The following is a 27,956-nucleotide window of genomic DNA, read 5'->3' as shown; positions in this document are numbered from 1 at the left end:
TGTATTTGTACACATATACAGCCAGATTCAGCCCTTGTTTAAGGTGGCATAAGGCATCGGGTAACAGAAAGTCCACCCAAAGAGGACTGTGGTGGTACAAGGTGCCTACAGCTCCTGGTCAGCCCATGTGGCTAACACAAGTTTGTATTTACACTACTAATGAATATTGTTTTCCAAAAGGATTACAAAATCTACATGCACAAAACTTTGCTGGTCAATTGTCTCTGGCAATATGTAGAATGCAACCAAGAAGATGCTTGCGGAGTTACTGCTTATAAACTAAGAAGGAAACACTGACAGGTCTACACTACGGGGCTAAGTCGACCTAACTTATGCAACTCCAGCTACGTGACTAATGTAGCTGGAGTCAACATACCTTAGGTTGACTTATTACAGTGTCTACACCGTGCTAGATCGATGGAGAAATTCTCCCGTTGACTTCACCGGAACGAGAAGCATAAGGTGAGTACTGGAGTTGACAGAAGAGCGATCAGTGGTCGATTTAGTGGGTCTTCATTAGACCAGCTAAATCAACCCCCGATGGATTGATCACTGAGCATCAATCCCCCGGTAAGTGGGGACAAGCCCTGAGTTTAATATTATCTCATTCAGATACATGCATGTCAGTTTAACATAATCAATTCAATTAACTGCAGATGTGTGTATCTAGAGTATTTCATATTCAAAACAACATGCATTCATTTCATTTTTTGGAGAGCTTTCCAGTCAAATGTAATCAGAAATCATGAAATCCTTACATATTTTGCCCTACAACTCTTTGCAGTTGCACTGGTTTCCTGAGAAGTGTAGATGTGCTAACAGAATTAGCTGAGAGAACAGATCACTAGTTGGTGTTTTCTTAGATAAAGAATCCCATTCCTTTTTATTCATAAGCTTCTAGACTTGCTGTAGATGATAATTATTTTGAGGGTAAATTGCTGTGATTTTTGTCTGGCAGCATACAGCACCGGCACATGCAATCCCAGCTCCATCTGGAAATAGCATCACATCAAACAATCTCTAGTGTCTTATATAACCAGCTACAACTCTTTAAAACCTGTCAGTGCCAGTGACTTGCTCTCTGCAGTTACACTTCTCAAAACTTGGCTTCATTTACTTATTAGCAAACTACAGAGAATTTTTTTTTTTTAGGACAATGTTGGAGGCTGCATGTTTATCCTAATTTAAATCTTTCAGGAAAATAAAACAATCCTGTTTCTTAACAACAAATATGTGTTTACATCAATAGAGACTAAAGGCCTGATCCAAATCCCAATGAGGTCAATGGGAGTTGACTTCAACAAGTTATCAATCAGATCGTTAGTGAACTAAGCTAAGTCTGGATTCCTACATCAAAATTAAAAATACACTGAAATTGACAGGCAAACAGAATATTGTACTTTCTGCTCTCTGGTGGCCCAGTTCTGATATCAGGTTATGAGTAATATCGCACTGAAATCCATGGGACTGCTGCTGGATTAGGGTACTACACAGTATAAGGATGGCAGTATCTGTCCCTGGATTCATAACCACACCTATTAATACAACAGACTTGGAAAATACAAAGATTTGGTGACTATGTGATTCAAAAACAAACACACCAAGCACTGTGACTATGTCATCTTGGAGGATTGTCACTCTGTACCATGGTGTGATGTCTCAGGTCTTTAACCCAAGCCTAAGAGTCCCCAGACAACAACTGCACCCTGGCTTCCACGCAGCATCTGCTGAAACCTGGTGGGCCGAGGACCTAGTCACCTAGGCCAAGACTCCACTCCCAGAAGCCCTGATTGGAGGATTGCCTGGCTCCAACCATGCTATTAAATCCCAGGAGGCAGCACAGGAGGTTTGAGCAACAAGGCAATTTCCTGTGGTGGCAGCATCAGACCCTGCTTGTACCTGCCTCCTGCACCCAGCCTTGTTCCTGATTCCTGCTCCACTCCCGGCTCCTGCCTCACCCCTGCCTTCGCTCCTGTTCCCACCATGTTCCTGCTCTGTGCTTGATCCTTGACTCTCCTCCACTTCTTGCCCTTACTCCTCGACTCCAATCATCAGTTACCACTCCTTGCTCTAACCCCAAGGGCCCACTTCTAACCCCGATTCTAGCCTGATCCTTGGCTCTGGCATTTGGCATCTGACCACAGCTCTGACCCTCAGCTTTGATGCTTGACTCCTGGCTCAGATAATTGGTAGTTGACTCTGGTGCTGACCCTTAGCTTCGTTCTCCAACCTGGACACCTGCTTCTCCCACTAGGCCTGACTCCTGCTCCAACTACTAGGCTAGACCGCCTACATCCCGGTCCATAATACATGGAATTATTCCTCCTCCTCCACCCCCACACCACATAAGAATTTCTACCACAGACAGTCAAACCATATGCTTCTCAATCACAAAGTAAAATGACACCCAAGAAGACAACACAGTGCAGAAGCAGTGAAATCCTGCAGACAGACTGGACCCATTGCCCCACACACATTGTCTGGGGTAAGACAGAAGGATATAAAAGGATTACATCCAAATGCCATTACTGGATACATTTTCCCTAGAACTGGACAGCTGAATTATCTAACCAGCAATTTCACGTCTGCAGCCAGTTCTGCAAAACAAAAAAGGAGGCTACTGACAACAAAAGACAGTCCATGTAATTTAGTAAGTAGGCACAGATTTTTCTGAAGCTGCATCACTAGGTGTGAAACAATGCCTTAGTAGTACAGGCTCTATTAAGGAAAGCCAAATCTATGTATTTATAGCCAAATACACAAAAATCTGCACGACCCTTTATGGGGAAAGAAGCCTGATCTTTTGCACGGGGTCTGCACTTAAGTGTTTTAGCAAAAGGGGGGTAGTCAGATGTTGTCTGTGGACTCAGCCAGAATATAAATCCGAGGGGCTGGGATTCCTATTGTGGTATTTGTAAGATGCAGTGCTAGAGGGCCTAAATAAAGAGCTAAAGTCACTGCACATAGCATGAGAATAAAGTGCTAGTCCCAGCAGTAGCTGCTCAGCCAGCATCCACACTGCACCACAAATCACACAGTCCAAATCGTGACTGTGAAACGACAGCCCAAGCAGCGGGTGGGGGAGGGGGCCACATCTGAGCACCACTCTCTCCAATCTGTGTGCCTGTTCCTCAGTCATGTCACAGCGACTGCTTGTGTGCATGGAACATCCAGAGGAACAGAGTAGCTAGAAATATGCTAGCCCCAGGCAAAGGAAGCAGCTGGCAGGCATCGCTAATTGAATTCCTGGTGGACTTGGGCTATTTTTAAAAGTCTCTGTAGGATGGCAGGTTTTTTTAAACAGGGTGCACATTCCCCAAACTCAGTGTGCATTTTTAAAGGTTCGTTACTTACATCCAAGAGGCCCTGCCTTGTAAATACAATACTGGAGGGTGGGATTCAAATAAAGTTATACATTAAGGAATCATCTCACTGAAAATTCCCCAAATGAAAGATCTGCACACAAAATCCTATCCCATCAAACAGATTTTTACAAAGTAGACATGACCAAATTTTCTTCTTATACTCAAAAAGTGTGCTTTGGCTGCCCTGCAAACTCGTGGCTCATCAATGTGTAGTGTGGCCCTTAAAAAGGCAAAAAAGATTTCACACTGCTTTCAGCTTCTCTTGGGGGGCTGCATGCTGAACTTTTCAAAGTTTATTTGAAACATGAGAACGGGGGGAAGAGGAGGAATCTTGTGCCATCAGCTTTTTCATGTCAATTTGTTCAACTGCTTGTTAATAAAATAAAAAGTTTTTTTCCCCCTTTCCCTGGTTACTTTCATTCCTCCATAGTCACAGTACATTTTCTCTTCAGTGCCCCTTGCTAGAAGGTAAGAAGTTTATTGGCAGAAATGTTTGTAATTTCATGGAGATAGGACTCCATAAAGCCACAAGGGAGCCTTACATATAAAATAATTTATGAAGAGTGCTAACAGGCCACCTGCATTCACAAGCTTTAGTGTCTGCAAACCAACATCCCTTGCCAAAACTGTCAACATAACTACCACCAAACCGTCAATCAGCCACTAAGCATAGTAATGCATCCGATGAAGTGAGCTGTAGCTCACGAAAGCTTATGCTCTAATAAATTTGTTAGTCTCTAAGGTGCCACAAGTACTCCTTTTCTTTTTGCGAATACAGACTAACACGGCTGCTACTCTGAAACCAGTACAGAATCAGTTTCCCAGCCTGTCTAACTGCTTCTTCAATGCAATGGCATAAGGAATGAGGATCCAAGTCCGTTGGGTAAGCGTCTTTAACAAGACTTTTTCTTCTGCAATCTATGGGATGGGAGATTGTTTATTTCCTTTTGTTGTTGCTGTTGTTGTTCAGCCAGATTACATAATGCTTAATTTCAGCTCTGGGTGGCATGATGATGTATATGCAATGCAAATATCTTTGCTGGAATTCTAACAGCAATTTATCAATTCATGTGCAGCTAATCAACCCATTTGCTTTCTAGTGTATAACACTAAAAGCTTATCTCATGCAGACTCACGATTATTCAAACCAATCTAATTGAATTTCAGAGCCAAGAGCATTGCACAACACGTGATGTGTCTCCAGTGGAGAACAGTGCCAGACGCTGCAGGCGTTACATAATCACACACTGTTGTTGGCTGAGAAGGACTGCACTCTCAGTCGCCTCATCGACTTGGCAGTCAGCGTCTCCTCCGATCATGCCCTGAAGCTTCAATCCGCACACAGCGTTCACATGTACAGTCACATGTTTTAGGACCTTTGCAGCAGCAAATGAAAATGGGACTTTTTTTTCCTCTACAAGGCAAAACAGTTCATTAAATCACTCACAAGGCAAAGAAGATTACAGCCAGCGAAGAGATATATAACACAAAGGGCAAAACCCTACCCTGTACTCGCCAGACCACCACAGGGGACAGCAGCACCAAGCTGGCCTCATGTAGGATCTCTGAGCCATCCTGCTGATGGAGAGATCGACAGGGAATGCATTGTGAAGCACAGTTTACTGCTGCTACCAAAATAAGCACTAGGAACACACCTCATGCGTTTAGTGCCTGCCACTGTGTCTGTGCAGCAGTCTGCCCAACCCCTGACCCAGCAGACGACCCCCCCATTGGAGCTGTGGAGCACCAGCGGGCAGGATAGCTGTTCTCCCAGCTTACTATTCAAGGGAAGGCCAGGCTGTAATCCTAACTATCAGCCAAGTGCCCTGGGATGAGGGTGAGCGTCTTCTTCCTCTTCACGTACCCACACAACACAGGGAATATTTACCCGGAGGGATTTTCAACCACCAGACCTGATGCTAATATTTGACGCTTAATTTTTTAAAAAAAAAATATTAATGATGCTGCAATCTCCTTCTCACATGGAAAATAAGAGCTAGATCCACCTAAAATCAACGGAATTACGCTGATTTACACTAGCTGCAGAACTGTCCCCAAATATAAACTACATGTAATGTGAGTAGTTAATGAGCACCCCAACCTGCATATATTTCACACTGTGTGCCATCTAACAAATCAGAATCCTGTAGATCATCCCTCCCTGATAACATGCTTCTATGAAAAGGAAGGGGGAGGCGGGGTTGTATACGCATCCCTGTGTTTTCCTATCGAGTCATTTTAACTACTTGCTGCAGGTCTTTGGAACTAATATCACCCTAAATTCTTCTTCAAGAGAATGGACACGTTAGCTCAAGTTAGGCCAATTCAGCAGGCAGGATCTTTGAAGTCCATGCCACTAGAGAAGAAGTGAGTCTTTTCATAAACGCCAGCATTTCAGGCAGGAAAAAAACCCCACAGCTTTTTCCAATAGGAGCCAAGTCTGGAAGAATTTATGTAGATAATACAAAGCCAAATTCATTCAAAAAATCAGTACTTATTTAGGCTACCATTTTTTCAATGAATCTTTGATTCACAAAGTGTAGGGGCATACTGTATGCTTGATTTAAGGGGGGGGGAAGAGGGGTTCACACCAGCTGTCCTATTGTTCTGCAATGCCATATGGGAGGCTCAGGTTCCATTTCCAGACTGTAGCATGGAGGAAGTTCATTTCGCACTGTGGAAGGGAAACCATGGCAGGAAATTTCTCTTGTTGCTCAACAGTGCCCCCTCTGTCTGTTTAATGTGCTGCACTGACAAGTTCCAAAGGAAACTTCATCTCAAAGTAAGTGGCTTGTATGTAGCTAGTTAAAGCACAGACGAGAAAAGTGTTGGAGGTTTCCACCAGTCCTTCCCCAAGCAGATCATCAACTATCTACTTCATTGTGGAAAAAGTATAACTAAATGCTGAGTGGGTTTAAGCTTGTATTTTTTAAATCAAGCCATAAACAGGCAGTGGAGAGATTGGAGCAATTTACAATTCTCCATCACTAGCCATTTTTAAGTGAAGATTGGCTGTTTCTATAAAAGGTGTGCTCTGGTTCAAACAGGAATTATTTCAGGGAAGTTCTTTGGCCTGTCTTATGCAGGAGGTCAGACTGGATGATATCAGTAATCCCTTCTGGCCTTAGAATCTATACTCACCAACAGCAAGTTTTGATTCACAGGGGAAAGCTCTAGGTCAAAATCTTATGTGGGACACCACAACTTGTCTTAGCTGCACATGTGCTCGCCTATTAAAGATGTTTCTGAAAGAGACTTTTGGAAACTGCTGTGTCTGACAGACTATTAGTTTTCTTCCTGCTGCTACTCTAGAGCCCCCTGCTGGAAATGAATGTGTGCAATATGCAGTCTAGGGCAGAGGTTCTCAACCTTTTTCTGAGGTTCCACTCCTGCAACATGCTATAAAAACTCCACAGCCCACAACAACTGTTTTTCTGCATACAAGAGCCAGGGTCAATGTTAGGGGGTAGCAAGTAGGGCAGTTACCAAGAGCCCCACGCCACAGGGCCCTACAAAGCTAAGTTGCTCAGGCTTCAGCTTCAGCCCGGGTAGGGGGCTTGGGTCACCGGGCTTCAGCCCCAGGCGGTGGGGCTTTGGCTTTCTGCCTTTGGGCCCAACAAGTCTAATGCCAGCCCTGCTCGCAGCCCCCAGGGGGCCCCAGACTCCTGGCTGAGAACCACTAGTCTAGGGCAATAAAGCAGTTCCCACTTCATCTGAAGAAGCTAGAATGTTAAATTAACATCTTTGAATGACACATAGGATTTTGAGAAAGCAAATTTAATTTACTCCGATTTTATTATCTTACAGTTTTGATGAGGACAGTGCTCCAGCTGCCCCAGTAGCAAAACCCCACTACATAGTTGTTGGGTGGAAAACTGATGGATTAGTGATCAAAGTACCGAACTTACCTACACAGAAGCCATAACCTGTGGGCTGGCTCAAAAGACAACATTACCCCTTGAACACTTGCTTTCCTATATTCAAACAGTCTTTCTTCAGGCACAAATCAGATCAAACGAAGAGAAAAGGGAAAGAAGAGAAGTGTGGGAAAATAGTAAAGACAAAGGCAATTATAAAGGCAGTGGAATACACGGTATAGCTGTCTTCAAAAATATTGGTTTTATATATATTAAATTATATCACAGTCTACTTATTAAAACAATAAATCACCATCTATATTTTAGCGTACTATCAAATGTGCTAGTACTTGATATTGAATAAGGCCAAGCTCCTGCAAAAAAAAACAAAAAACAAAAAAAACAAAAACAACACACACACACCCCAACTTTATTCATGTAAATAGCCCCATTTAAGTCACGTGAGTAAAGATACACATGTGTATAACTGCTAGGTCAGGATCCTAGATAGTTAGCACCTGTACATAAGTTCTCAATGCATTAGGTGAGACTGCAACCTTAGCCAGTAAATCCACCTATTGCTAATCCATAAAGGTCTGTATATGGAACATGCGATGAACACGTGTGTTCTGAAGGTATCATTTTCTTCTGGACTCCAATCTCTCTAGGTGTGTGGAGTAGCAGGTTATTTGCACACACGCAGACAGAAGTAGGCAATGCTTTCACTAGGTTTCTGAATAAAACACATCAGATCCAAGAAACTCTCTCAGACTCTTTCTCTTGCTGTTTTTTTCATGCAGACATTAGCTCACATGGCACCAGGACAAAGAGCTAAACCAACGTAAGAAAACGGGAGATATGAGACAGCTGTTCCCACATATAACTATTTACTGCAAGAACACTGAAGTATTCGGGGGGGTACGAATGGACAGTAACAGTTGCTCAATTCACACTTTTTACAGTGCTTTCTGAAAAAAAAGATTTTTTTTCAGATTAATATAGGAAGGTTGAGAATAAAATGTTTCCAACCACAATGAAAATATTTCATAAAGAGTGTGAAACAACTGAGAACAGCCCACTGTACAAACCCTGTGTTAGATTTCACTACATCATCACAGCTAATGTGCTTGCACTGCCAACAATGAATCAATGCTATTACTACTTTGGCTAGCAAAATTAACTTTGCTACCATAGTATTCTTCAAATAATCGACTGCGCTGAAACATCATACTCCATTCTTCAGTGATGTTTTCCAGTCCATTCAAAGAACAAAAACACACCCTGTGTAGGACTTAGTTCTGCACTGAGATATTTGGGGCCAATCAAAGAGGGTAAAACTCATGCCAGTGCACAGGGCTCACACAAGACTCTATGATCCCCTCTGAGCCCTGTTTTAATGCTAAGAGGTTCACACTTAGGTGACCTAAAGGCAGGGATTTAAATCCACGCTCAAACATGAGGCCAGATTTTCAAAGGTGCTGAACTGCACTCCCAGGATCTGGGAAGTTCCCTATGGCCAGGAACATCCAGTGCATACCACTTCCAGTGAGACACCTGGGGACCTGCTGGGAGAGATGGCGAAGAAGGGTTTGAGATTTGGCACGTTCTTGATGGCTGGGTAGGGTTGGAAGGCAGTCCGATTCAGAAAGGGAAGCCAGTGAGGAGCATTCCTAGCATGCTTCTTCCCCTTTATAGTCCTTGCTGAGAACATCGGAGATAACGAGTGAGAGCCCAGCAGCTGCTGCCTACCCATCCTCTGAGAACTCCATTCCCTCTCCACTGGGGTCATTTGAGAGCAAGGAAATAACATCTCTTCCTGACACAGGATAATGAAAGTCTAAATCTGCTGCAATGTCTCAGAGGCCCCACCCCAGCAATGGCTGGGAGAGGAGCAAATAGAAGGAAAAGTGGGGAAACAAAAAAAGCCACTGAAGCCAATTAAAGTGCCCAAAAATCAAGAAAAAGCTTGCAGATGGGGGGAGGGGGCAAAGGACTAAAAAAGAAGGGATAAAAGATGGGAAAAAAGGAAGTTTGAAGGAGAGCTGCTATTGCCATCTGTAGTCCCTTGGAGACCAGAATTCTGCTGAGTTCTGTCGGGGCAATTCTCAGGGCAACATAGTCCTCTCCCCTACTCCAAATGTCAGCTCAGCTGCTGCCTCAATCACAGGAAGTAGCATACATTTTCTTTCCTGACAATCATGCCAATTTTAAGTCAAGTTATCTCCCAGGCGTCCAGTGCAAAGCACACAAGTCAGCATAACATGCTCAAGGCCATGAGCAACTGCACTGCTGCATTCGGAACAAGCTGTGAACAATGGTGAAGCCCTAACGGGAAGTACCTGCAATAATCAGGACCTGTCATGAGGACGTGTGTTGCTTGTGAAAGACTGTCAACAAGATAAACGAGGCAGAACCTGTGCAAATTGCACAATTCAAGAAAGTTAAAGAATACCTTCAAACCTTGGCTTTTTTCATTGAAAGGGCAAAAAATAAAATGACACCAAGACTTTTAGCCCTCAATAAGCAGTGGGGCCACCCCAACTCATTTTATCATGAGTTTTATGAAACTGGCCATTTTTCTTAAAGTTCCATCTCCTGAAGTCAGATGATTACAAGAGATTCTCGACTTTCATTTTAAGTAAACATGAAGTTTCTATCCTTTGTGCTTGCAGAGGAAAGCTTGAAAACATGAACTCTAAAGGCTCAAAAACCAGAAAGCAAATAAAAAGAACCCTAAAGATATTAATTTTTTGTTTTCCACTGAATGCATCCGATGAAGTGAGCTGTAGCTCAAATAAATTTGTTAGTCTCTAAGGTGCCACAAGTCCTCCTCCTCTTTTTGTGGATACAGACTAACACGGCTGCTACTCTGAAACCAATTTTTTGTTAAATCTCAATTTTAGGAGCCTGACTCGTGATTTTTTAAGCAGGTGGGACTGGCAATACTGAGTATGTGCAGAGATGAAAACAAAGAGAGAACCACCACCCTTCAAGGCTTTTGTTTTTCTGGGACTGAAGACAAAGCAGCTGTGACACATCCAGCTGGCAATATCATCCAGGCATTCCTCCCAGGCCAAAGAGACAGGGTAAAATCCTCATCAGAAGCACTTACTGTGCTTGCACAATAGCTGCTTTTCAAAGTTGAATACAGTATATACTTTCTCTTGAAACTACATTATGGACTTATCACTGGCCAAATGCAATCAGTGAAATCACACCCCTTTGAAATTACACACGCAGGAAACAGATCAGAAAATAGCAATTTTTCCCATCATTTATGGCTCAAGAGACTTCAGGATCAGCTTGGGCCTGTGCTCCAGAAGCAGCCTCTCTCCCTTCTTGCTTAGGGGTATTGAGTGAGCTCCTGCAGCTACGTAAAAGGTGCTGATCACTTGTGCCTGGTATCTGTCTGTATAATTCTGGGCAGCGAGGGTATGTCTACACTGCAGTGGGACACCCACGGCTGGCCAGTGCCAGTTGACTTGGGCTCGAGCTAAGGGACTGTTTCATTGCTGTGTAGAGCACCCTTCCACCTCACAGTCCTAGAGCCTGAGCTCCAGCCCAAATGTCTACACTGCAATGAAACAGCCCCTTAGCCCGAGCCAGCTGGCATGGGCCGGCCCCGGGTGTCTAATTGCAGTGTAGACATCCCCTTGAGCAAGTGGAGCCAAGGCTCCACTGCCTCTTCGCCCCATCCCACCCATTGCTTGCAGGAGGAGTATCTGGAGAGCCGGGTAGTGTTTCATAATCCGAGCACAAGCAAAGGAGTGGGTAGGATGTAGCGGGGCCTTGCTCCTCCTCATTCCTCTGTTTGGCTGAATAAGACAAGGGCACAAGCTACCCTGACATCTAAAAGAGAGGTACATTTTTTTATTTAATTTAAAAAAATACCATAAACTGATATTTTCCATGTAATCTAGATTCCTGAAAGCATACTGCTGAGTCATACATCTCAGACTACAGACTTCTGTAAAAGCAACAAAAGCTTAATTATTCTCACTGCTCGAACCAACCCTAACTAACCATTCCACCATTGTAAGTCCATTATCCTGTTTTTTATTCTACTTCCTCTTAAAACAGGTCAAAGATTTGGAGCTAGTGGCATCATGCCAATTTCATTTTTATTACTGGCTCCCTAGGACTATCATAAATATTCATTGCCTATCCTTAATACAGTGCATCAAATTCTGCTCACTGCTATATCTGGTGCAACTGCGGAGTACGAACAGGGCTGTTGCACTAACCTATTAAATACAGCAACATTAAATTTGAGACAGTCAACAAGACCCATCCACCCTCCCCTCCCAAGGGAGCTGAAAATTAGAGCAGACATTGCCTCTCACACCCTCTGTGTGCTGCATACATTTGACTGTAGAGCGAGTCCATTTGTGCACAGACAGATAGCTGAGCCTCTCCTAGAGAACCCGGGGTCATACTGTAAAAGTTCTCAGTTGCCACATACTGGTGTCTGAAATACTGCAGCATTTCTCTAGCCTTACTAAGGAAAATATTTACAGTCGCTCAAATGCCATAGTATGGTAGCTGCTAATAAATGTGGATTTTTTTTAATGGCAACCATTGCACGAAAGCCCTCCTCAGCATTCTGTTGGCTTGCAATCTAGAAGAAGAGGTTAACTCGTGTGGTGGCAAGGAGATAAGCATGCAGGAGATGTTCAGGGAACAATGTCAGCCTTATCTTTGAATGTGCCCCATGGGGATTTTATTCTCTTAATTTTATATGTACAGATAAAACCTCAGGTTTCAGAGTCCCAAACTCCAGTTGTCTGCAATTTATTTCTGTCCCTATATCCATAATTCACCTGTCCCTTCGAACTAGCCTTCTCTTCCCTGGAGGTGGTCCCTGCCCAGGAGGCACTTAGCAAGGCAGGGTGGGAAAGCTTGTGCTGTAGCTGCCTGTGTTGCTCCAGTTCTGTGGATCACCTGATGACTCAGGTCTCCAGGGCTGACACTTTAAACAAGTGCCACAAAATCACTTAAAAATGGGTGGCCACGGAAATTACATTTCCATTGTTTTAAGTGACTCAGAGCGCATTGGTGCACGGAAGATAGTTCACAGGCTGTTCAGCAATATTTATTCCTTTTAGAACACGACATATCATGCACATTAAAATCCCGACCAAGTAACGCAACTCCACATTTGAGGTAATGCAGTTCTCACGAGGAAGAGAAATTGAAAAGAAGTAAGGTATCGAAATATATACTATTTATTTTCACACATACAGAGGGGACGGTCCATGTGTTAAACTACAGAGCCTTGTTATAAATTAATTTAGTATGCTCCTTTGACCATCTCACCTCCCTATACCCCCTAATCCATCTGCTAGGAATTTATTCTAGCTTCCTAAAAACACTTAGATGCTTCATACACCTGCCATTAAACAAAACAAAAACAAAAACCCCTGCCAGAGAAGTCTGATCCTTTCTGGAATTGATTTATCTGTAGCTGCATATGATTTGATGATGCAGTGCTTGATCCAAATAGCTATGGTTGGCCTGTAATTTGAATTCCAAACAACTGGATGTATCTAGTGAAATCATTATGACTAGCATTCGAAGAAAAAAAAGGGGCAAACACCCCTTGGTGTTTCTAACACAGTAGTCCTGTTGATGGCCATGAGTTTATATACAAAAATAAGGTGAACTGAATTTTTACCCAAATCTCAGTGAACATTTCAGCAGTTAACAGCTGTCCCCTATTCCAATTACTTTTAATCAATAGCAGGAGTAACAGGGCCTGATTCAAAACCCATTGAAGTTTTTTGGAATCTTTCCATCTACATTACTGGGTTTTGGATTCTCCATAGAGAGGAATGCACATACAAATACCTCAATCCTAGTTTTTCATAGGTAACGTATCTTGAAATCAATGGGATCTGTGTGTATGCAACCTAAGGCAATATTTGGTACACAGGTGCTTGGAAAACTGGAAACAGTATCAAACAACTTCTGTTTGTTTGTGCTTTGGATGGTGTTTTCAAAATAAGAGTTTACAGAAAAAAACAAACTAATTTATTTTACAGTCCCATGGGGGTGAAATGTACTTTAATGTGGGGGGAAGAAGAAGATATAAGATCCAAAAAAATTTGGAATTTAACAGTCAGAATTTGTAATTATGAAACAGCCGTGGCTAACAGCTTCACATATATTATGAGAAAAGAATAGAATGCGTCTTGATGAGAGATTACTGTCTATAGGAAGCAGCCCATTTACATCCATATGTTTTCTCAGTCTTGAGAAAGATATTGCACATGGTATCCTACAAGTGAATTTGGTTACAAACTTTAGAAAATGCTAAAAAAACCAAACCCAAAACATCAAGTTTTTTAGGACAGAGAGAGGAAAAGTGAAGACCAGGAAGCATTATTTCTTACTGTATTATCTGCTGATGAAAGGGTGCAAGCAGTGTTAACTCTTTGGAAATGAGCAATCTATTTTGGATAATAGTGGCAACTACCAGTTATATTAAAAGAGGCAAAATCATCACAGATGATGATCCAAAATAGCAATTAAGCATCTGTTTAAGTGCAAGCACATAAGCAGAAGTTAATGGATATATGTCAGAAGTCAATGGATATATGTACTTTAAGTTAAGCATGTGCATTAGTGCTCTGCTGAATCAGTGCCCCCCAATACAATAGGGACCAGAAGAGCCCTTTGCTGTCCATGGTTTGCAGGATTGTGGTTCTGACTTCTCATTTCAGTTATGGACTGGGCAAACATTCTTTCCTTTGTCAGCTCCGGGTGGATTAGCACAATGTGCTCTGCTTGAGGCAATCCTTGAAGCAGGCCACAATGAGCACCTTATACCCGATTCCAAGAAGAAGAATGGCTTTTTATGCATTTCTGAGGATAATCCAAGGAGTTAGTTTTAATCTATAAAGTCCTACATATTCCCTGAGCTGGCTACCTACAGTATGAGAATACTTCTCTCCCTGTGCACAATTCTTAATTATTAGATTAGCAGAGGTGCTTCTATGGACCATTCCTAGCTTTTAACTCTGTAGAGCATTCTTGATGCAAAGTTTTTTGCTGTGGCGCTTGCCTCCTCTACGCTCCACCAGAGCCTGCTTTATTTCTTGACCTTCAGGAGATCAGTGCCAACCTCATCAATTTGTTCAAACATCTGCTTAATCTTGAGTTCAGTGAGGAGGTTTTAAGGAACATGTATTAAGGGGAGCAGGGAGGTTTGTCTATTATTACTGTCTCTAAGAATGACATTGTCATTATGAGTTTTTTCCACCGAAGATTATGAAGATGCACTTAGAGAATATTGCAAATAATAAACATCTCTATAAATATTAATAAATGAACAAAGTCCAGTAGGACACTCAAGGACTTTACCTTATAAATATAGTAGTGAAGCATTTTATTGTAATAGTCCGAAACACTATGTGTTATATAACAATGCTACAAGGTTTGGCGAGATTACTGCAGACCACTGGGGTGAGGGAAGGGTGTGTGTGTGTGTAAAATTGTGCCAGAAATATGCAAGAACAGCATGCTTCAGTGGATGATGTCACAAGGCCCAAGACATCATGGCCAACACTTAGTTAATACACAAATATCACATGCTCTGCAGTATCTGTTTGCTTCATTATTATACTTGGAACTTAGAGGAGGAAAAGTCAAATTGTGTTGATTTGTTTCTCCATACTTTTTATTTCTTTTCCTTTTAAAGTGCCACCATGTGGGTATGGTGAGAAATTACCATATGTAGGGGATTTGAAAGTATTTTGTGTTTGGTCATAAGAATCCCAATACATTCACATGACGGCTGCTTAAAATTAGTGGCTTCGTTCAGTCATTGAAACAGAAGAGACTGAAATCTCCGTCGTAACACACTGGCTCAGCCTCAGGCACTGAAGAACACACAACTTTACATAAGCCGTCATTGTCGTACATGAAATTATCCTGGATGTCAAAGAACTGTCACAATCAAACTGTCGCATCTTGTTGCTTAATTCGACACATCACATGCACTATCTTGGCTTCATGAATGTCTGAGTAAAGGCATACACTAACTAGCCTTCCTAGCCAGCATGGGATTGCAGGGTGGGGCCCACAGGGCACACCACACACTCCTGGGTTGTCCTATTGCAACAGCCATCTAAGAGAAGGGCTCTCATTGGATAGCCCTGGTCCCCGCCATAGGCTCATGTGGTGCTGAGAAATAGGCATATAGAAGAAATTCAGCCTTTTCTGTGAACATGCCCTGCCTTGTATCATATTTTAATGTTTATAACAGACAGGTAAAGGCATGGTTTTGGGTCCAAAAAATCCAGATGTCTGTATCTGTCCTCATTGGCCCCTACCATTTATAATTTGACTTTTAATTTATAAATCTCACCTACAAGCACTAGAACAAGCACACAGGACCATGCATTTAAAAGCCAAACCTTTTCAGTTTTTCATTAAACTCCACCAAATCAGTCAACATCTGTAAGCACTTTCCAGATAAGAATGAGGCAATATGATGATGACAGGCAGGAAACAATCAGCAAGCAGGTGACCCATGAAACCACTAAAGTAGAAGGTTGCACTGATGTCAGCATATTATGAAATCTCTATTGAACATTGATCACTAATGGTCCTCTCCGATTGGCTGTCAATGACATCATCCCTCTGCCAATGATATCCAGTAAATGCACAGGTCTGATGCTTTCCCTTACTTTCATTTATAAACTCCATTAGGTAACAGAAAAAAGTCAATCCAGGTGGTGAATTTCTACAATTTCATTGTACTTCTTAGGTGGTTAAAAAGTCATTTGACCTTCTACCTTATGTTAGAAAACCACACTGAAGGTGTGCGCTAGTTGCTTATAAATGTATTACTGACTGATCGTGACTTCTTACATATTTAAATACTTTCATTTCCAAATCTAATTTTTCTTTCTACAGCAAAAAGATTTTGTTAGAAAGACCTTAAAGGGATATTGTCAGTTTAGGGTGATTTACAGCATTTTAAAAAAGTTTCACAAAACCCAATATCAATAAATATCACCAGTTTTTTAAATTTTCAATTAGAAGTTTTTAGATTGGATTTAAATATTCCCTGTAGTGTTTGCAACCCCAGCACTGAAGCAAACAATCTGAAAAACACATTGAACTAAACCAGAGAGTAAAGTGAGCAATTTTTGGTCCACTGACCAGAAATAAAACTGAAATAGGCTAGTGCACCGTCTTTCATAAAGCAGAGCACAAACAAAACAAAACGGCATAAGTGGTGAAAATTAAATTAGATTTTTTTAAATGCTTGCAATGCTGCTAATCCAAACTGCTATTAGTAACACAGGTAAGGGAATTCCTCTCCCTTCCTCCCCACCCTGCCACTTGAAATAATAAAGTCACTTTAAATTACACTGCACTCCACAACAGACTGGCATTTTCAGAATAATTCCTGTTTCCATTTATTTTTGCCTACATTTATTGTGATTTATCTAAATACTTAACTCAATACATGCAAATAAGTAAAGTGATCTAGAATGGACTAGACTAGGTCATAGAGCACACTAAGTTAAGAGCTTCTTTGGTTTAAACAGCAGTAGCAGCAACAATGGCATACTGCTGTAGATCACAGGAACACCAACTGATTACTAAGAGACATTTTCCCAACAGATAAAGGGATCCAACTCTCTTTGGTTTCATGTACATAAGAGCAGAATCTGGAATGTGCCCTTGATTAAATCATTGGACTTCTGCCACTGACTTCAACTGAAAAGAATCAGGCCTTAGAAAGGCAGAATATATGATCACCTTACTGGCAACAAACAGTGATCTACAGGTTCTTTAGGGAATGATGTACATTTGTAAATGATTTCTAACCTGTTTCTTGTTGTTATTGGTCACTCTGCTAAAACAAGAAGCAAAAGGGTTGTTAACACTGGCTATGTTTACACTACCGCGGTAAGCTGACCTACGCTTCGCAACTCCAGCTATGTGAATAATGTAGCTGGAGTCAACGTACCTTAGGTCGAATTACCATGGGGTCTGCACCACAGAGGGTCGACAGGAGAAACTTTCCTGTTGATTTACCTTACTCTTCTTGTTGGGGGTAGAGTATGGGGCGACTGGACAGCGATTTGCTGTCGATTTGGCAGGTCTTCACTAGACCCGCTAAATCGACTGCCAGTGGATCGATCTCAGAGCACTGATCCAGGCTGGAGTGTATACCTGCCCATTGTGTAGCTAAAAGATGAATAAAGAAATCTTAGTATTTCACCACATAGAGCTAGAAATCTAGTTATGTGTTAGAAAAAGAAACAGTGAAAACATTTAGAAGGGGGGCAATGATTTTCAGGAGTATTCCAAAAAAAGGAAAAAAAGTAGGGTACTTCATATTTTTGATAGACAACTGAATAGCTTATAGGTTTTTTTCCTCCCCACTGATACTTAAACAGTACTCTAATTTTTTGTTCATACTGTGGTTCAACATCTAAAACTGGAAAAACAGTATAAACTGTGTTCTATAGCATAAGAAGCCCTTACTTGTGCATACAGTCTTTATTCGTGCAAGTAATACTATTAACTTCAGTGGGGAACTATTAGCATGCATGAGAGTTGCAGGTTTGGTTCCTACCATTCTACCATGCATTTTAAAATGTACTACCATTGTTAAACATATCCATCAGTTAATTAATATCACAGTAAGCACATATGATATCATGATCTGAATACATTACGGTATACAAAAGAAAAGGCACCTTGTGGCACCTTAGAGACTAACAAATTTATTTGAGCATAAGCTTTCGTGAGCTACAGCTCACTTCATCAGATGCATGTAGTGGAAAATACAGTGGGGAGATTTTATATGCACAGAGAACATGAATCAATGGGTGTTACCATACACACTGTAATGAGAGTGATCAGGTAGGGTGAGCTATTACCAGCAGGATAGAGGAAAAAAAAAAACACCTTTTGTAGTGATAATCAAGGTGGGCCATTTGCAGCAGTTGACAAGAACATCTGAGGAACGGGGGGGGGGGGGGGGGAAATAAACATGGGAAATAGTTTTACTTTGTGTAATGGCACATCCACTCCCAGTCTTTCTTCAAGCCTAAGTTAATAGTGTCCAGTTTGCAAATTAATTCCAATTCAGCAGTCTCTCGTTGGAGTCTGGTTTTGAAGTTTTTTTTGTTGAAGAATTGCCATTTTTAGGTCTGTAGTCGAGTGACCAGAGAGACTGAAGTGTTCTCCGACTGGTTGTTGAATGTTATAATTCTTGACGTCTGATTTGTGTCCATTTATTCTTTTACGTAGAGACTGTTCAGTTTGGCCAATATACATGGCAAACAAAGGGGCATTGCTGGCACATGATGGCATATATCACATCGGTAGATGTGTAGGTGAACAAGCCTCTGATAGTGTGGCTCATGTGATTAGGCCCTATGATGGTGTCCCTGAATAGATATGTGGACACAGCTGGCAATGGGCTTTGTTGCAAGGATAGGTTCCTGGATTAGTGTTTTTGTTGTGTGGTTGCCGGTGAGTATTTGCTTCAGGTTGGGGAGCTGCCTGTAAGCAAGGACTGGCCTGTCTCCCAAGATCTGCGAGTGTGATGGGTTGTCCTTCAGGATAGGTTGTAGATCCTTGATGATGCATTGGAGAGGTTTTAGTTGGGGTAAGTAACTTCTGGGTACTCTTCTGGCTCTGTCAATCTGTTTCTTCACTTCAGCAGGTGGATATTGTAATTGTAAGAACACTTGATAGAGATCGTCAAGGATCATCACAGTGTGGCTGATTAGGCCCTATCAGAGGCTCGTTCACCTGCACATCTACCTGTGTGATATATGCCATCATGTGCCAGCAATGCCCCTCTGCCATGTACATTGGCCAAACTGGACAGTCTCTACATAAAAGAATAAATGGACACAAATCAGACGTCAAGAATTATAACATTCAACCACCAGTCGGAGAACACTTCAATCTCTCTAGTCACTCTATTACAGACCTAAAAGTGGCAATTCTTCAAGAAAAAAAGCTTCAAAAACAGACTCCAACGAGAGACTGCTGAATTGGAATTAATTTGCAAACTGGACACCATTAACTTAGGCTTGAAGAAAAACTGGGAGTGGATGTGTCATTACATAAAGTAAAACTATTTCCCCATGTTTATTTCTCCCCCCGCCCCCGCACTGTTCCTCACACGTTCTTGTCAACTGCTGGAAATGGCCCACCTTGATTATCACTACAAAAGGTGTTTTTTTTCTCTCTCCTGCTGGTAATAGCTCACCTTACCTGATCACTCTCGTTACAGTGTGTATGGTAAAACCCATTGTTTCATGTTCTCTGTGTATATAGAATCTCCCCACTGTAGTTTCCACTGCATGCATCCGATGAAGTGAGCTGTAGCTCATGAAATTTATGCTCCAATAAATTTGTTAGTCTCTAAGGTGTCACAAGTACTCCTTTTCTTTTTGCAGATACAGACTAACATGGCTGCTACTCTGAAACTTGTCATTACATATTCACACTCACATAATCAGAGGGTAAATTTTTCAGAAGCACCAAGCTCTTAGGACTGCCTTGAAAGTCAATGGGACCAGACTCCTAGGTCAGTTTGGTGTTTTTGGTAACAGGCACTTTTGAAAATTTTACCCATTCAACAGAAGGGATGGAACTGCGGCTGGAGTAAGAATTGACCTCAGATTTCACATAAAGCTTGAACCAAACTCAAATCAAAACTTTGACAGGACAGAGCTAATACAAAATCCTATTCTCTTTAATCTGTTTCTCTCTTTGAAAACAAAAACAAACAAACAAACAAACTTGTAAATAAAGGTGGACTTTGATTTCCACAACACAATTGCAGCCTGGGTAATGGTAGCACAAGCTTCCTCCCATAATGCCTTACCAAAGTTTGCAATGCTCCCATGGAAAGGCTGCCTAAAGAAGTGAAAGGAGACTTCAGTCTTCATGCCCAGCAGAAAGGCACTAATTTTGCTAGTGATTCACCAACTGTTGAACTGAGACTTACGGTGTTAACAGCTTTCTGTCATTACCTATCGAAGTTAAATCAATGACCAAGAGGTTTTATATCCCATTATTATTGTAATTCCCCAAACCAAACTTTCAAAAGTGGAGTTTCCTTTCAGAAGAATGAAATTGACAGAGCTCCCCATCCAACCCCTCCACAACTTCACCATGTGTTAGTAAAGGCATACCCAGCTTAAATGTATACATCTTCCATGACATCCCATGGGTTTTGTCCCACACCTTGGGAAACTTTGCCATAAACCCTCCCAGCATTCTTTGTCTTTTTAGAAGCACCAGCCTACTACATACCACCACCTCATTCACTTGCTATGTTTTATTAGTGTTCTAGAAGTGAATGTATATGAAAATCTGTAGTCTCGATATAATTTGTGTTAAGCCATTTTGGGGGGATGGAGGGAATAAAAAGATATCAAGCTCTTAAATTTTCTGAAGAAAGTTTAAAAAGACAATCACTTAGTTTCTCTGTGCATCAGTTCCCTCTCTATAAAACAGGGGGGATGATAATGTCTTACCTCCCAAGGGTAAGGTGAGGATAAGTATGACGTTAAAGTGATGGGGGCAAGATAAACACAACTGATCAATAGATTGCATTATGATTCTCTCCCTGCTTCTCATCATGAGAAGTTCTGCAATAATCTTTACCTGAAAGCTTATAGTTTGTGCCCAATGTAATGCTCCAAATACAGTACAGCACAAAATATAGACTCACGATTAACGTACATTCAGGCCTTCTGCTGTCAAAAGTTCATTTGGCCCCATGTACCCTAATTCTGTGTTTTTCAGTATTTAGATTACACAGTAAAGTACAATTGCATACAGTGATGTACTGTTTCATGGAAAGCTGAAAAAGTACACAAAAGACAGGCTAAAAATAGCACAATGAGCTTTCTGAACTCCATAATGTAAGCTGGGACTCCCAAGAGTGTTAAGTGAGGAAAGGACTTGCAAAACCATACAGTAAGTCACATGTTTTGGTTTGTTAGTCTCTAAGGTGCCACAAGTACTTTTTTTTTTTTTTTTATGTTTTGGTTTATTATCCTTCTCCACTATAAAATTCATGGGTCTCAAAAAGAACAGGATGGTGGGGTATCAGTCTTATTTTTTCCCTAAATGTACCATGTACATTTCCATGTACCATCTCCCTATGCACTGTCAAGATAACAATGCACAACTGAGCTGCATTTGCTGAAGTCCCAGATGTGCACTCTTGAAGACTGGAAGCCAGGCTGTCTTGTTAAAGGATCCCTAACTGTGGAACTTACTCCCTCTGGTGGTTTGCCTTAATCTCAGTGGATCAGCCTCCAGAGCAGGGTAAAAGGTGTATCTGACCAGACAAGCCTTTGCTGAATATCTATAAAGCAAGGTGTTGTCTTCTCTTTCCTTCTTTTTCTGAGGTCATATTTTCTGGTGTGTACATGGCTATTTTGGAAAGGCTTAGCATAGTTCCCCAATGTGAACAGTTTCAAAAGGAAACTTCGTTTTTACATGTTACTCATGGGTATGTAAGAATTAAGGCTGGTTGGATACAAATTAATAATAAAATAATAATAATAATAATAATAATATCTGATTCAGCCATGAAAATTTTGCTTCGACACCAAGACAAATCATTATCTGCCATGGACTGAGTGCATTGCTCTTGGAGCAAAATTCTTTGCAGAAGGTGAGGAGGAGGTAAATTCACTCTTTGTGGATGGGTTGTTTTTGTGAAAAGAAAGGTCACTGCTTTGCTACTGTTGTCTTTGTCTTGGTTTGACTGGGTTTTGTTGTTGTTTTTTTTAAACTATCTTGTAGGCTGCCTAGAGCCTGGGCAAAACGTTCTTTTTGTGCGACATATGTTGAAATCAAAATAGTGTATAATCAAAACACATGCACTGTGAATACACCTTATTTCTCATATGTGGCTTATCTACCATAAGAGAAGAAATTGAAGTATTGTTGTCTTATGACAGCACTGAGACATGGAACTTGAGTAAAATCCAAATCACCCAGAAATATGTACCCATCTCACTACACACAAAACCTTCCCTTCATCATTAGGAGCTTTATATTCAACATTAAACTACCTGGTATATCCTGACTGTTGATAATTCTAGTAGGTACTGTAAAATGGATGACCAGCAGAACATCAAAATCTGTATATACTGGAGCATGGGGACAAGGAAAGGGGAAATGTGCTGCCTGAGGTCAACAATTTTTCTTAAACTGATTCCAGTGTATATACTTGACTATAGGTGTTGATTCTGATAAATGTAAATGATTTCTGTGACACATGAATTAATCACTATGATTCATTTTAATATAAAGTAGTATTAATATCAAGAATGAATTATAAGAAATACCAGCGAGGAAACTATACATGAAAAATTTGTCAAGACAGATGGATTTTGAATGAGTTTAAAACCTCTAACCATGGACCAATTGACGTGAAAACCAGGGTCCAGTCACCATGACCCTAAGGTGCATGCAAGATCAAAAGGGCATTTGGAAACCTAGATGTTGAGAGAAGAAACAGTTCTGGAGCTAAACAAGGGGGATGTTAGCAGATACAGAAAACAGCAGGCATTGTAGAGAGCACAGAGAGCCAATTCCACTCCCCCTCACTTCCCCCCCTAGGTGGTACTTCTCATTAAACATTACCTACTCCCTACCACATCTTCAGCAGCAAAAATGCTTACTGACTATAAAGGGCTGGGATCCCAGGCAGGAGGGAAAAAGGATGAACTGGACACTTGAAACTGACTCTAGTCAACACACGGACTGCCACGGGCCAGGAGGAGTGTCAGAAAAAGGGGACTACATTTCTATGATGTAACTTCTGTTTCAGAGACAATGCATTACCTCTAACATGCGAGGAGTTAAGAGTCATAACATTCTGCTCAAATTCTAGGGCCAATATTCTATGCCAGGATGAAAAGTTTTATTTTTAATATTAAAAGGGCAGCAGTACCTCTTCCACAAAGCTGTCTTTCTTGTCGAGCATTTCCCGTAATATCTGAAGAATTTTAATGCAAAGTTTTTCTTCTTTCTCCATTAGTTTCTTTGTGTGATTTATCAACCTTAAAGTAAAACATTAGACCTTATATAGAGTATTGCACCTCACCTCTAAGCCAGACAACATGCACTTTATGTAGAAATGGTTTGTTTGTTACTATATTTTTCCTGAAGGAAATAGACCAGGTAGGTATCATGAAAAAGAAATAAGCCCTAGCCCAAACTCTCTTGGCCTTTGAGGGTGTTTGGAGTCTGCACCCAATTTTGCTGCAGGCGCCTAAGTAATGAGCAGAAAGAGAATCCCAGATCCAAATACAACTACATTTTAGAGGGTTTGAAATCCAGACCAGGATCCAAATTCTGCCATTTGGGCCTATCGTTTTCTAAAAATTATTATGTTACCTGCATCATTTATCCTACAAACTTCAAAAGGAAGTTTAAATTTTATGGTAGTAATAAGATTAATTCTACAATTATCGAGTGGCTTCCACCCAAAATGATCCAAAGTATTTTACAAAAATTTTGTAATAGAATCACTTTGCTCAGCATAGAAATGCAGTCACCTCGGTATGGTATGGAATGCAGCAGCTGTTTAAGTGCCACAGGAAACCTGCAGGGCAGTTTAGGGCAGGAAGCTAAGTAGAATTCTGCCTCCAAATAAAACTGCAATAGGAGTTTAGAAAGGCAAAATATCATTCCTCAAATCAGAATTAGACAAAAACACCGGAGCTAACATACATTCTCGCATAAAGCGTCATTTACATCTAATCCAAAAGAGAGCATCAGCCACAGCACCATGCCCCCTATCATCATGCTGGGTTCAGTACTAATATCACTTCCAGCAGCATGCCAGGATTTCTTTGGAAGTCTCCCACTCAAGTGATGACCAGGCTCATGAGATGAGCTCACCATGGTCTAAATGTAAATAATATTGGTAACCATAATTTTAAAATGGACTGCATATTAATAGTGCTATTTACATAGTATTGCAAAGTATCACTGGGCAATAGTAGATATTTAGAACAAAAACAAAGAAAACTATTCCTTGTACACCATAGGCCAAATCCTGCAGTCAAAAATCTCATTAACTTTCAGTGAAAGTTTTGACACAGAGGGGAAAAAATGCAACATTTAGTCTTATTTTTTTAAGCATATGAAGTATATAATGCTACCTATACAGAATATGCAAAAAGCTGAGGAATCAGGAAACCTGCCAAATTTTCAGTGCCCTCTAGTTACCTTTAAATTATATAGTTCCTCAAGGGCAAATAGGGCATCTCACTAAAGGACCAATAAAGCAAAACTGAACAGCTCTCTTCCAATGCCCAAACTGCAAATAAAACCTCCTGTAATTCAAAACCATGCAATGGTACCAGTGAAATGTATATTTACAAGAGCTATTTCAGAGTTTGCAATTTAAAATAAAACCAAAGGATTTATTTACTTAGTCTCAAAAAGGTAGCTCAGCATGCCCCCAAAGAATATGAATTAAAAACACACACTTCTAACATGGAATGACTGAGACCTTGCAATGTATTTGGGGGCAATTTAACATACATGATGATAAGGAAAACAAATCTGTTGAGACTGTCTTAATTTCAGCAAGCTGCAAGGGTTTTCGTTTTAACCATGTCACACATACAACTCCCTTACTAATGGGACACAATCTATGCAACAAAAAAAATATAAACAAAGGGTATCAGTGAGACTTGGGCTCCTAAGGGCTTTCTGTAAATGAGACTTAGGCGCTTCTGAAAATTTTATCCTCGTCTTTTCAGAAAAAAAAAAAACAAAAACAAAATCAGGACTTTTTTTGTGCCACTTACTTGGACAAGAAAGCACCACATCTTATTCTTGCATCACTCCCCTCAGGAAAGAGAAGTTCAGGGCTATGCAATACATCAACCAACACAGAGAATTCAGCTTGCATCATGGGGGTGAACTGCTGTTCCAAGGAGGATACTACATCCTAAATAAAGAAGCAGCAGAAGGATGTCAATTATGACAAGAGCTGGTCCAATCACACTTGAACCATTTAGTTGATGAATTTCAAATTATGTGAATGAAATATCGGACAAATATTTGTCATCATTGGTTGTCCCACCTCCCATCAACCCATGATGCCCATTTTACCACCCACTTGTTACATTGCCAAACAAGCACCTCCAGGCTTTCTCCTTTGCTGCCCACCATACTTGGGAGCAGCTTTCCATAAACTTCCACAGAACTACCTACCTGCCCTCCTTCAAAACTCTCCTTGACCAGGGGGCCGACAAAAAAAACTTGACAATGGTTAGGAAACCTGTGTGCTGAAACCACTGCCTGGAATCATTTTTTTTCTTGTATTCCCCCTACCTGCCTGTATCTACCCGTTGTATCTACTTCTTAGTCTTATACTTACCTCTTGTCTCCAAGGCACAGCAACGTGCACTGGAAGGGTGTGATTTCTAAAGCGTGCCAACGGGCCCACGTAGATCCTGCTGGACTGCATTAAAGGTGCCCTAGTGCACGTTAACATAGCCCCCCTTTCAAAGAGCACTATGTTGATGTGCACCAGGGAACTTTTAGTCTGTGCCAGCAGGTCTGCCGGGCCAGTTAGCACAACACACAGCCACGCTTTAGAAATCACACCCTTCTAGTGTGCATTACTGCACCATGCAGACAAGATTCTAAACTCTTTGGAATACACAGTGTCTCTAAAGCCAGTACATTTCACACCGCGGGATGATCTCCCAGCACAGTGACACCAAAGCAATGAAGCGACTCCTACACCACTCTAACCTTTTTGCACCTGCAGTAGGGGTGTGGTCACACCCTGCATATCTGGGTGCTTAGACAGCCCTGGCTCAGCAGCTCTGACCCCAACAGCTTGTCTACACTCCCTATCCCCACTTGGGCTTCCACCAGCTTGGTTACAACCAGCAAGATGATCCCAACACACCCCCAGTCCCAAATTTCCCCAAAACAGCGTGCATATTACAGGACACCTTTTAGATACAGATTATAACAATAACGAGCTAGGATATACTGAGCTGCTCAGGCCGGCTGACACTCACTGGTAGATATCAGAGTGCCCCTTGCCCTCAGGCTGTTCTTACTGTCACAAACATATCTAGGCAAAACGCATGGTCACGCACACAGCATCAGGCATTTGCTACCATACCTGCAGTTTTTCAATGATATTCCTGTAATCCCAGGCAGGCCCTCCAAGAGCTTCTTTAAAACGAGGTCCACTGCGGGCAGACAGTCTCCATCCCATGGCCGCTCTCTGCACCATATTGGAATGACTCTTCATGAACAGGGTATTTACCTGGCTGTCTAAATCCACTGGTATTGCAATCCCACGGTTCTTTGCTTTAAACAGAAGACGACATTTACAATAAAGAATGCTTTCAGATCCTTTGCAAATCATTTTGGGTGAAATTCAGATCCCATGCAGGGAGCCTTTTGCCCTTTACTTCAGTGGGGCCAGGATTTCACCCTTTAAAAATAAGGGCCTGATTCTCAGCTGGTGTTAATCAGTGTAGTACTATTTAAGTTAATAAAGCTACACCAATTTATACCAACTGAGGATCTGGTCCATGATTTCTTATTTCTCATAGGTAAAGGTATATCTCTGCTTTAAAGAATGAATCAACTGAAATGATTCAAATGAAATCAATTACAAAGACATTAGCAAGAGCAGCAAAATTAGTAATTGTTATTTCAGTAGCTACTTATCCATTTAAGAGTAAATTTGAAAAATCTTCTTTTTAGTCGTCTTAGACATAGATATGCATTTACCCAATATATCCCACTGTTGCCTGCATGTTTTATGCACTTAAACTACTTAGACATATAAAAGTACTCCAGCTTGGCTTGTTTCCCTGCACACTTCTACCCTTCACATGATTGTATTGTACAATGCCTGAGGCTCCTACGTTCTACCATGATGCAAAAAAGTAATAATTATAAATAGACGAAGAACTGTACAGTTGGCAAATCCAGGAGAATAATTTGATTTTTAGACCTGAAGGTAGGAGGTAGAGAAATCTTGAATTGGTTCCTACAAGGCACCGATAGTTCAGCTAATGCCATGGTAATTGTGCATGCTGAATGGCCTTTTCAAAAAAGGGGAATGCCATAAATAATTCTGATGTACTGTCTTCTATGTAGGAAGTCTGTGTTACACAGTTGCCTCCATGATGCAATGGACCAGAGTGGCATTCTTTTAAGTGTATGTGGAATGTTTGAGATTCAACAAGTAATGTCAGGTAGACACAGCAACAATAGGGGGCAGATTTTCTGACATGTACTTGAAAAGATAGGAATCACTGCCTTTCTACCTATTAATTTTATTTATGACTTTACTTACATTTCCACAGCACAGTTTTATCCTTAATAAATGTCTGAGTAACAAAAAATATACTAGGTTGCTAGTGTTCTTCAGGTAAATAAACCAATAACTGAAAGCTGTCTGTTTTTCTTATTACACCAACATAGGTTTTAAGTACTTACTTCAAAGGCAGAGTAAGGTATTCCCAAAGCATTTTGTAATAAGATTAATGTTTTCTAGCATAGTTAGTACACATTACTGAGAGACAGAACATGGTCCTGATCCAGCAAAGCATTTAAACACATGTATAACTTTGATCATGTGAGAAATATCACTGGGCCTGATCCAAACCCAACTGAAGTCAGTTGGGGGTGTTTCTGTTGACTTCAGTGTGTATGCATCAGCCTCAAA

General features: G+C 41.1%; 1 protein-coding gene across 3 annotated transcripts in view; it reads right to left on the bottom strand.

Moving 5' to 3' along the window:
• Nucleotides 1–27,956, bottom strand: part of ITPR2 (inositol 1,4,5-trisphosphate receptor type 2) — a 358,661-nt gene that overhangs the window by 126,616 nt on the left and 204,089 nt on the right. For all 3 annotated transcript variants that reach the window (XM_038389064.2, XM_038389070.2, XM_043516179.1), the window contains exons 35-37: nucleotides 26,394–26,584; nucleotides 25,057–25,199; nucleotides 23,187–23,295 (exon numbers count right to left, since the gene is read on the bottom strand). In XM_038389064.2, coding sequence (XP_038244992.1) covers nucleotides 23,187–23,295; nucleotides 25,057–25,199; nucleotides 26,394–26,584 — 443 coding nt within the window. The remainder of the gene's footprint in view (nucleotides 1–23,186; nucleotides 23,296–25,056; nucleotides 25,200–26,393; nucleotides 26,585–27,956) is intronic.

Source organism: Dermochelys coriacea, chromosome 1 (genome assembly GCF_009764565.3).
Source record: "Dermochelys coriacea isolate rDerCor1 chromosome 1, rDerCor1.pri.v4, whole genome shotgun sequence".
Taxonomy (NCBI): domain Eukaryota; kingdom Metazoa; phylum Chordata; order Testudines; family Dermochelyidae; genus Dermochelys; species Dermochelys coriacea.
This window is presented reverse-complemented; position numbering and strand designations above follow the sequence as displayed.